At 57.8% G+C, this 10,224-nt stretch overlaps 1 protein-coding gene across 2 annotated transcripts in view; it reads left to right on the forward strand.

Moving 5' to 3' along the window:
- LAMC3 (laminin subunit gamma 3) overlaps positions 1–8,201 on the forward strand; it is a 57,316-nt gene extending 49,115 nt beyond the window's left edge. Inside the window, exons 23-28 of one of the 2 annotated variants that reach the window (XM_088018911.1) lie at positions 6–185; positions 320–422; positions 3,176–3,375; positions 3,947–4,093; positions 4,190–4,289; positions 6,704–8,201. In XM_088018911.1, the coding sequence (XP_087875037.1) occupies positions 6–185; positions 320–422; positions 3,176–3,375; positions 3,947–4,093; positions 4,190–4,289; positions 6,704–6,954 (981 nt within the window). In that variant the 3' untranslated portion in view covers positions 6,955–8,201. The remainder of the gene's footprint in view (positions 1–5; positions 186–319; positions 423–3,175; positions 3,376–3,946; positions 4,094–4,189; positions 4,290–6,703) is intronic. The other variant, XM_028090585.2, reaches the window with a different exon arrangement.
- Positions 8,202–10,224: the final 2,023 nt, after the last annotated feature.

Below are 10,224 nucleotides of genomic sequence, written 5' to 3' on the forward strand. Positions count from 1 at the left end.
ACCAGGCCCTGCCTGAGCCCACCATCTCCCTGCAGCCTCAGAAGTCCCAGGCTGGGGCCCTGAGCCTGAAGGTGCAGGCCCTGGAGAAGACAGTCGCGTCCAGAGAGCGCAGGCTCACTGAGGCTGCCCGGACCCTCCAGGCCACCGCCCAGGCCATGCTGCACAAGACCGAGCCCCTCACGCAGGTGGGCTCCTGTCCTTTGAGGCAGGCACCTGGGGCCGGGTGGGGGGCGGGGAGGGCAAAGACTGGAAATCGTTCTTCCCGTCCTCCAGTGTCTCCTGCAGCGCCGCGTGCCCAGCTTCTCTCTTCTCTCTCCAGCTACGCCAAGAGGCCAGAGCCTCCCTGACCCGGGCTTCCTCATCGGTCCAGGCCGCCACACTGACTGTCACCGGAGCCAGGACCCTGCTGGCTGACCTGGAAGGTACACACGCCTTGCTGAACCCGAGGCTACTTGACACCCACATGTCCGTGACAGCCACCCAGACTCCTGCCTCAGCCAGGCCAGCTTGGCCCTGGGGACAAGAAGGGGACAGAAGTCCAGTTGTGAAGGCATAAGCCGAGCAGCCTTTTCCCAACCCCCACCCCCAACCAGGACCTCTCCCGTGGCTGCTTGTCTCTCCCTCACACACCACTCACCGGTGTCTCGCCCACGAGGCTGTCAGTCATCAGACCACACGCAGAACCAGGCGGGGCCAAGAGACTCTGATGCCCTCGGCCGCGCATCCCTGGTCTAGTCTGCTCTGATGGGGGTGTCCTGTCACCTGGTACAAATGGCTGCCATGGTTCAGGGTTCAGCTGAGGCCGCAGGGAAGGAGACAGACTTCTCCTTAGAAAGGGGTTATGGGTTGATGCCAGTCCAGGTCTCCTTGAGCCTTAGGAAAGTAAGGCTAAGTGGTCCCATTTTATAGATGTGTAGACCAAGGAAAGGGATTGATAACTATCCTGGGGTCAGAGGTGCGCAGAATAGAAACCATCCAGTGTTAGGGTTCTCCAGCTCCGCATCCCCCTCCAGAACAGGCTTCTGTGGTGTCCCCTGTGCTCCAGACAGAAGCCCCCTCACTCTTTATCTGTGGCTCTGCCCAGTGAACTGGGTAAGGCAGGAACACTGGCAGCCCCAGAGGCCCCCTGGGGTCTGAGACTGGAAGTCGGGCTCTGCGGTCCTCTCGGCTTTCTGCCCCAACTCCATCCGCTGCTGCTGAGAGATGTGGCTGCAGCCGTGGACCCGTGCCCTCTGGGGCAGAGGGTGAACTAGTCGGTGCTTCCTATTCTCTAGGTTTCTCTGCAGTTGGAAGGCCTGGCCCCTCACTGGCCAGGGGGCTTCCGATGGGGAGGGCGTGGCTGTGAGCGCTTGTCTCTGAGTAGCGTTTAGGAAAGTGTGAACTCCGTGATACTAGTGGTAGAGCATTAGGACTTTAGAACATTAAATTGTAAGGGTTGCTTTTTTTTTTTTTAAGATTTTATTTATTTATTTGAGAGAGAGAATGAGAGAGAGAGAGCACATGAGAGGAGGGAGGGTCAGAGGGAGAAGCAGACTCCCTGCTGAGCAGGGAGCCCGATGCGGGACTTGATCCCGGGACTCCAGGATCATGACCTGAGCCGAAGGCAGTCGCTTAACCAAGTAAGGGTTGCTAAACCATCTGCTGCAACCCCCTCACCGGCCAGGGGGCTCTTCCACCCTCTGTTTCCCTACTTCCAGCGGTGTGTGCTCATTAGCCCACGAGGTATCACCTTCTCGCTGTGGGATGTACTGCGTGGAAATTTGCCTCCCTGGTGCAGTACCGTGGTCCACACAAGGACTCATCTCAAACCGCTAACCCCAAGCTCTTTTCCCCATTCCTACCCCTTTTCAGAGACACCCTCTCTCACCACCAGCTGGCCTGTGCTCAGTGGGTATTCAGGATGAAAGGAAAATGCACTGAGTGAATATGGAACAGCTTTCCCCAGGGTGTGGCCCTGGGGCCCCTAGCCCAAGACAGGCTCTGCCACGAGTTGTGTTCGTGTTCGGATAAGTTTAGGAAATGTCACTACTATAGTGCCCTCTTGAGGCCATACAGTGTGCACCTTACGATAGTAAAGGCCCTGCGAAGTCCTGCAATAAAGAAACCCGGTTCTATTTAAGCTTGATGTTTCCTCCTGATGTTTAGTAATACCCCATAGAGTTAGGACTCCACGGAGTGCATTTTAAGGAACACCAGTTTTGTATACAAGAAACAAAGTAGATCTAATTTCTCGGTTATCTTCATGGAAAATTATGTGATATTCTGCCTTAGAAGGCCTGATTCATTTAAAATTTGACTATTGGGTGCCTGGGTGGCTCAGTCGGTTAAGCGACTGCCTTCGGCTCGGGTCATGATCCTGGGGTCCCGAGATCGAGTCCCGCATCTGGCTCCCTGCTCAGCGGGGAGTCTGCTTCTCCCTCTGACCCTTCCCCCTCTCACGTGCTCTCTCTCTCTCTCTCTCTTCTCGCTCTGTCAAATAAATAAATAAAATCTTAAAAAAAATAAAAAAATAAAATTTGACTCCCAATTTCCCTTAAAATTTTATCTGAAAGAAAAGGGAAAAGTCTCTCTTCTTTACAGAGGGAAAGCTACTTCTTACTAGGTAATAAAACCTATGCAAATGTTAATACTTCCCTTTCTGTCTTGGTTGCTAGGAAGCTCAGAGGTAAATAGAGCATTCAGTGGCTGTAATGTCATTATCCTAATTTTCTGGTACGCCCCACTCCCTCTTCTTCCCTTCCTCATCCCCCCAGTTACATGTGACCCTTGGTTTTTCACTTTAATGGTCCAGTGGTTGACTTACCTATCACTATAAGCTGCTTCAAAGCCTTTTTTAGGAATAGGGGGCTACACAAAAAGAGAGCTGAATGGATCTGCTGGGTACCGTGCTGGGGCTCCCCATCCATTCCCACCCCTGGCCCAGGCATTGGCCAACCATGCAATCTCGCGATTTTAACAAACATCATAATATAATATGAATCTTTGAATTCACTGAGCAGTACGTCTTGCTCATTATTTGTTTCCCAGATGAGCCTCAGAAGGTTACACATAGATCTCCTGCCTCTCCTCTCACGTTGACTATGGGCCCAAGGCAGTGACTGCCTGCCTGGCAGGCTCTTGAGGGGTGAGCCCGCCCTGCTGACACAGCCCGTGCCCCCCCCCCCCGGGTTTGCAGGAATGAAGCGGCAGTTTCCTTGGCCCAGGGACCAGGCCACACTGGGGAGGAAGGCAGGCATCATCAGGAGCAGGCTCCTCACAGACTTGAGAAAGAAGACCAAGCAGGCGGAGAGAATGCTGGGAAACGCAGCGTCTGTCTCTTCCAGTGCCAAGAAGAAGGGCAGGGAAGCCGAGATGTTGGCCAAAGACAGTGCTAAGGTCAGGGCCATGGGTGTGAGAACAGTGACGTCCCTGCCTTCTGGGGCTGTGGGAGGACTGTCCTAGAAGAGCTGCCCCTTCTGTAGGTGAAACGAGGTCCCTACGGATCTGCCCCCTTCCGTGTAGACCATGCGGAACCCTCCGCACTTACGGAGGGCTCAGGGGGCCCCAGGCTCGGAGCCCTGGAGCATCATGCAAGTGACCCTGCTGATCCCTTAAGAAATAGATGTCACTGTTATCACTGGCGTCACAGGTGAAGACCCCGAGGACCAGCCCGGTTTAGTGACTTAAGTCACATAAACAGGACTCTCACCTAGGTCAGCTTGGCTTTACTCTCCCAAATTTCTGGGCTCTTGTTTTTTAATTGGGGCCAAAGTCTAATCCGTGTGCGTCCCTTTAGCCCCCCGCTGGCTCTGTGCATCTAGCCAGCGTCCGGTCTGTGTTTGTGGAATGAATGAATGACCCCGGGCTCATATTGACGACGATTGGCATTATGGCCATCAGTGCTCTTTACCTCTGAAAGGACTCAGTCCATTCACCCTCTTCTCCCTCCGCTGCTGCCCACCCCCAGCTTGCCAAGGCCTTGCTCAGGGAGGGCAAGCAGGAGCACCGCCGGGCAGGCCGCCTCTCCAGCCAGACGCGGGCCACATTCCGACAGGCCTCCCGGCAGGTGCTAACCTCACAAGCCCGCAGACAGAAGCTGGAGGAAGCAGAGCTGGTATGTACGCGTGCCAAGACCCCCCCCCCAACACTCCCATTTCCTCCTGGCCGCCGAGCCAGCAGGGAGCCGTTCAAGCTTTCCCTCCCATCCCAGATGGGTGCAGGGCTGAATGCCTTGGAGCGGCAGATCTGGGAATCGCGCACCTCCCTGGAGAAGGACGTCCAGGCCTTGTTGGAGCTGCTCGCCAAGCTGGGTAAGGAGACCCCTGGGTCCCTGGAGCACCCCCAGGAGCTTCTATGAGGCCCTGTCCTGGAGAAGATTTCCTCCTCGCCCCCAGCTGCCCACTGTCCCCCATCCCCAGCCACAAGCATTTGAAATAGTCCCAGGCCCCCGTACAAGGTGGGGCTGGTGTCACTGTGTGCCTCCAGGGGCCGCCAGTCTGGCGGGGGTGGGGGTGGGGGGTTGGGGAGTGGGGGGCTGGCTGGGGGGAAACTCAGCAGCCAGAACACCTGCAGGGACCACAGGAGCAGATGGGCCCTGAGTGGCTGAGGGTTTCCGAGAAGGAGAGGGGATGTCACAGAAGCAAGGATGGCATCGAGAATCAGGTGCTGGTTTGGAATCAGACCAAGACTCAAGTCCGGTGCTTTCCCTTCCCTGGCTGTGAGACCCTGGGAAAACCTGAACCTCAGTTCCCTCATCTGTAAAATGGGAGTAAACACCAGTATAATTTAGAAAGTGCTTGCCACGCCGTGTGGTGAGAGTCAGTGAGCCGCGGCTCCCAGGGAGGAGGAAGAGTGGAGATGAGCCTCAGCAAGGAGACGTTTCAGATGAATGGGAGAGCACCCAGCAAGGCCTGGGGGCCTCGGAGCAGGGTGGGGACACAGTAGGCATGCATTTTTTAAAATTGTGGTAAAATACTCATAACACAAAATTGGCCGTTTTAACCATCTTTAAGCACACACTTCAGTGGCATTAAGTACATTCACACTGTTGTGCAGCCGTCCCTGCCACCCATCTCCAGAACCTTCTCATCTTCTCAAACCGAAACACGGCACCCATTAGACATGAACTCCCTACTGCCCCCAGCCCCTGGCACCCCCATCTTCTCTTCAGTCTCTATGAACTTGACACTCTAGGGACCTCACGTCAGTGGACTCACACCCAGTATTTGTCCTTCTGTGACTGGCTTCTGCCACTTAGTGTCACGTCCTCAGGGTCACCTACATAACAGCATGCGTGTGCCCTTATCATCAGTAAGGGGAAGAAGCGCCACGTTCCGCACTGTGTCTGCAGGCACACGCGTGCACGTGATTTCCTAGAATTCTCTGCTCTTGCCATTTTGCAGGCAGGCAGTCTGAGGCACAGAGAGTTTAAACGATGTGCCCAGGGCCCCACAGCCAGTCAGTGGGGAAGTTGAGGTTCGCACGCAGGTCTAACTGATTCGGGGTGCCCACTGGTAGCTGCTGGTCTGTGCCCTACGCCAAAGACTCAGAGTACTGGCCGCAGTGCCCGGCACGGAGCAGGCGCTCTGCGAGGGTAACCTGCTCTGGCTGTTGTCATTTATTCGTGTGTGCCAGTGCTGTGCTTGGCTTGGGGGCGCAGGCGTGAACAGCACCCAGCAGGACCCTGCCTGGGAGCCCCCGCGGGGCAGGTGGAGTGTGGCTGCAACCTGAACCTGAATCTTGAAGGCCAGGCAGTTTGGACTTCCCCGTGGAGGGAGGTCTTCGCTGGGAGCGGGATCTGCCCAGGCCGGCAGGGCTCAGCTGCCCAATGCCTCTTCCTGCCACTTCCCCCCACCACCCTCAGCTCTTGCCACTACCTACCCTCCAACCCCTACCTTCGTTGCCCGGGAAATGTGGGGCTCGGGGGAGCCCCGGGCCCCAGTGGGATCCTGTGGGATTAGAAGCCATTTAGAACTTACTTCCCCATCCCCACTACTCTCCCACTTGGCTGAACCTCGTCGTCCTGTTGAATGTCACCCTTAAATGACAAGGTGAGAAGGGCCAGGTGGGGGAGACAGACCGTGGATTCCATGCCACCGCCACCGCCACCGCCACCACCACCACCAAGTTCAAATGTGAGCACCGGGCCGGCCCCACCTCCTTGTTTTACGCTTGGAGAGGCTCTGGGAAGTACTGAACGCCAAACAGAGTTAACCCGTGCTGGGCCAGGACGAGACCCCGCTGCCTGCTCACCGGGGCCAGCAGCCCTTCCTGCCCCATCTGCTCTCCCAGCTCTCATTCTCACCCCAGTGGCTAGCCACGGCTCAGCACAGGCGGCGTCTGTAAATGTGTGCTCTCGGCAAATGGGCACGTATGTTGGAGCCAGCAGGAATCATGGGGACCCTGTGTGCACACACGGCTTTAGGAAATGGGCTCAGGACCCGCACAGGGCATCCCTTTTTATCAATAACAGTAATACCCACGACAAAAATGAACAGTTGCCCACTGCTGCCTAGGGGGAAAGTTCCAGAGTCTTCATGTGAACCCAGTGGGGTGCCCAGACCAGGCACACTGCCGTCTCTGTCCCTTGCGTTCCTGGTGGATCACGGGCAGTCAGAATCCTGGAAGGTTTGGGCTGGCCAGGCTCTCGGGGGTGGAGGCCGAACAGGCTCTGGGGCCCGCCAGGGAGCTGGCCTGTGCTGAGGTTGTCCGTGCCCCTCTGCAGAGTCGCTGGACACCCATCAAGCCCCAGCCCAGGCCCTGAACGAGACCCAGTGGGCCCTGGAGCGCCTGAGGCTGCAGCTGAGCCCACCGGGGGCCCTGCAGGGGAAACTGAGGCTGTTGCAGCAGGAGTCCGAGCAGCAGGAGCTGCAGATCCAGAGCTTCGAGAACGACCTTGCTGAGATCCGTGCTGACAAGCAGAACCTGGAGGCCATTCTGCATAGCCTGCCCCAGAGCTGTGCCAACTGGCAGTGAAGGCCACCCAGACCCCCACCCCCCCGCCCCGCTGCTGTGGCCCTAGCCCGGGTCAGAAACACACACCGCACAGGTGCACCCCTGCAGGCACACCCCCTGGAGCCTGCTGCCGTGTCCCCACCCCAAGTGACTACTCACGTAGCCTTCCGAATCCATGGCCATGTCCCCTCCATGCCTGCCAGAGTTAATGTACGTACACAGTTCACCCGGGCAGGCACTCCCATGCCGTGATGCATAAACACGTGCACCCCAGTGTCAATAACACCTACGTGCACACATTGTGCGGACACGCCTGTGTTCATAATGCACACACGTCTGCCAGTTCCCCTGTGCATGCACACATTACACTCAGTCCACAGCCGGTTACTGCGCGTCGGCTGTGCTGCACCCCCTCTGGGTGCTGGGGGGGAGAGTATGTTAAATACCCTCCGGCACCCCCACACTCACTCTTGCGCCGGAAGGCAAGGACCCAGGCAGAGCTGGGGCCTGAGAGGCTGAGGGGGGCTATCCGCAGAGATCCAGGATGGGTTCAGCAAGAGCCAGAGCCCCCAGCCCTGGAACTGCCCCCTGTCCTGCTGCGGGACATCCCAGGACACCCGCCCGTCGCCTGCTCTGCGCAGCTGAGGGACCAGGCAGGCCAAGCGATGCCAGATCCTCAGCAGCAGTCGGGGGGGTCTCAGCAGTGGAACCTGAGGCCCGGGGACCTCTAGGGCTGTGGTGCAGCCTACTCAGCCCACCAGGAAGATGGCCCACCCCTGCACGGTTATCACTGGCTTCGTGGAATGCTTGGTCTCGGGACCCTAGGAATCGCCTGCCCTGGGCCCGGTGCTCCTTTCAGCCTGTGGCCTAGCCAGAGAGCTGGGCCTCAAGGGCCTGGGTCAGGGGGACTCGGGTGCTGGGGGAGCTCCTCGTTGGGACCCCAAGACCCCAGCCGGCCTTTGACTGATTGACACTGGCCCTGAGGCCCTGTGGCCCCACCTGCCCCCCGGGGAGGCCCCTGCTGGGTGTGGAGGCCTGGCTGCCACTCCAGCCTGTCCTGCTGGGGAGTTCCCCCTGTGGGCAGGCCCTCCACCAGCCTCTGCCCAGGATTCCTGGCATTTCTTCCTGGAGCTCCTCCCCATTCCCGGGGCCCTCCTCCCGCTGACAGCAGGCCCTCGGCACCGGGCCCCGTGCCTCAGGAGCCCACCACACCTCCCATGGCTCTTGCCACAGGCAGGGGGAACAGGCTGCAACATGGACTGGTTCTGTTAAATGTGAAAATAAAGGACCCCTTTACTAGCTGGGTGGAATGCCTTTGGTCCTTTCCTGCTGGTTGGCAGCAGGGGCCCTGGCTGTGGGTGCAGACTCACTACCCTGGCCTGTGGGTGTGCACACCCAGCGCCCGGGGAGTGGGTGGAGGAATGTTCGGTGATCCACCTTGGCCTACCTGCAGTAGTAGGAAGGTGGCAAAAACAGAGCTCATTGGGCTGGCTGGAGGGCTCGGCTAGGGTCCCATGACCACAGGCACCTAGTCTCTCCCCTCTGCTCCAGGGGATTTGTCAGACAAAGCCTAGAAGAGTGTGAGGAGCCCTCGGCTGACATCTGGTTCAGGCTGGAGACACTGAGACAGCACACGGTGAACTCAAAATCAGGTGTCCCCCCCGCAGCACAGAACGGCTCAGGGAGGAATGCCAATGAGGAGGAGGAGGAGAAGGAGGGCTTTGGGCCAGGCCTTAAAGGGTGGGGAGACAGAGGGAACATTCGAGGCAGGAGGGTGGGCAATCGTTCAGGGTTCGTAGAGTGGGGGGGGGGGGCCTGGCCAGCACTGATCACTCCAGAAACCCAGGCCGTGTGGGTAGGATGGATTGTGGAGCGTGTGCAGTCTAAGCTCTTGGCCACATAGTCTGAACCCCTTTCAAGTTGGTTTAAATTAAAAAGGGGAGTTCATCGGGAGGACATGGGAGGGTCTCCTAGAATCCTGGGGTGGGAAAGACTGCCAAGCCTCCGGACAGCCTGGGGTGGGACTCTCCTGCCCCTTCCCTCTGCCTCTGCCTCTGCTTCTCCTTCCGTGTTTGCTCGTCTTGTTTTTCCCTGCAGAGCAGCTTTCTTTGCTCTTCCTGAGCTTGATGGAAGAGAATGCCCACGCCCCCCCCACCCAGTCCCATGTCATCAGACAAACACAGAGACAAGCTTGAAACTGCCCTGATTCCACTTTCAAGAGAGACAGACTCAACTTAGGCCACCCCCCCCCCCCAAATCAGAATAGCAGGAGTCTCTGGGTACGAGGCCATATACTGAAAGCTTATCTGGATCCTGGTGCTCAGGAGGCTGGTACTGTATAGGGAGTTCGATGACTAGTGTCTGGTATAGGTGGTGCCAAGGAGACCGAGCTTCTTTGAAGACCCCTGGGATAGATAGGGTCTGAGCCCCTCAGGCCCCTCTTCCCCAACACCCAGTTTCTGTGCTGATAGGGGCACACGGCCATTCTGATGTCTGCTCTTGGCATTAAGCCCCTATCCACTCAAGCTGTGGGGGTCAGCAAAGCGCAGTCTCAGCATCCCAACGGGGGGTGGGGGGAGGCAGAATAGGCCTCCTCTCCATTCCATGGTGACGTACCTCAGGCTTGACATCTCGTGACTCATGCAGTCCCGGTCATGCCTGGTGTGGGCAGAGCCACTCTCTGGCCCCAGAGGTGGGGCTGTACTGGGTGGAATGTGGCAGCTGTCGAGCATCTGGCTAGCAATGCAGCCCAGCAGCTGAGCGCTGGAAGGTGGGGTGGCCAACCACCGCAACCGACCAGGGCAACAGGCCATGTGAGCCTGGACTGGGAAATGTGTCATGAGGGCCCCATTCTAGGTCAGGTCCCTAATCTGGCCTCCAGATGGAACGTCTCCCATCAACCAAGGGTTGTAATTCCTAAGAATTCCTAATTCTCCCCTGCAAGCTTTTACTCTCTGCTCAAACCACCCTGAAAGTCATAAAAGTTATAACAGCCCCTGCTTGGTGAGAGACGCTGCTTCCTCCATTCTGCAGCTCAGGACCGTGAGCCTCAAACAAGTCGGGTGCCTTGCCCAAGGTCACACAGCTTGGCCAGACCCAAGCCCTAGGGGTGGATGGGCATCGAGGAATAACCTAGGGGAAGCAGGTGCCCACTGTGCTGGGCACGTGGGGCCATGAACTGCTGCAGCCCTGGCATTGGCCCACCTTGGGACATTCCATTCTGTCCAGCCCCCTTCCTTGGGACAGCCTGGCCACTTCATCTCCCAGGGACAACCACAGAAAAGACGACCA

Source organism: Eumetopias jubatus, unplaced genomic scaffold, assembly GCF_037043125.1.
Source record: "Eumetopias jubatus isolate StellerSeaLion01/CBP00866 unplaced genomic scaffold, mEumJub1_p1.0 scaffold_15, whole genome shotgun sequence".
NCBI lineage: Eukaryota > Metazoa > Chordata > Mammalia > Carnivora > Otariidae > Eumetopias > Eumetopias jubatus.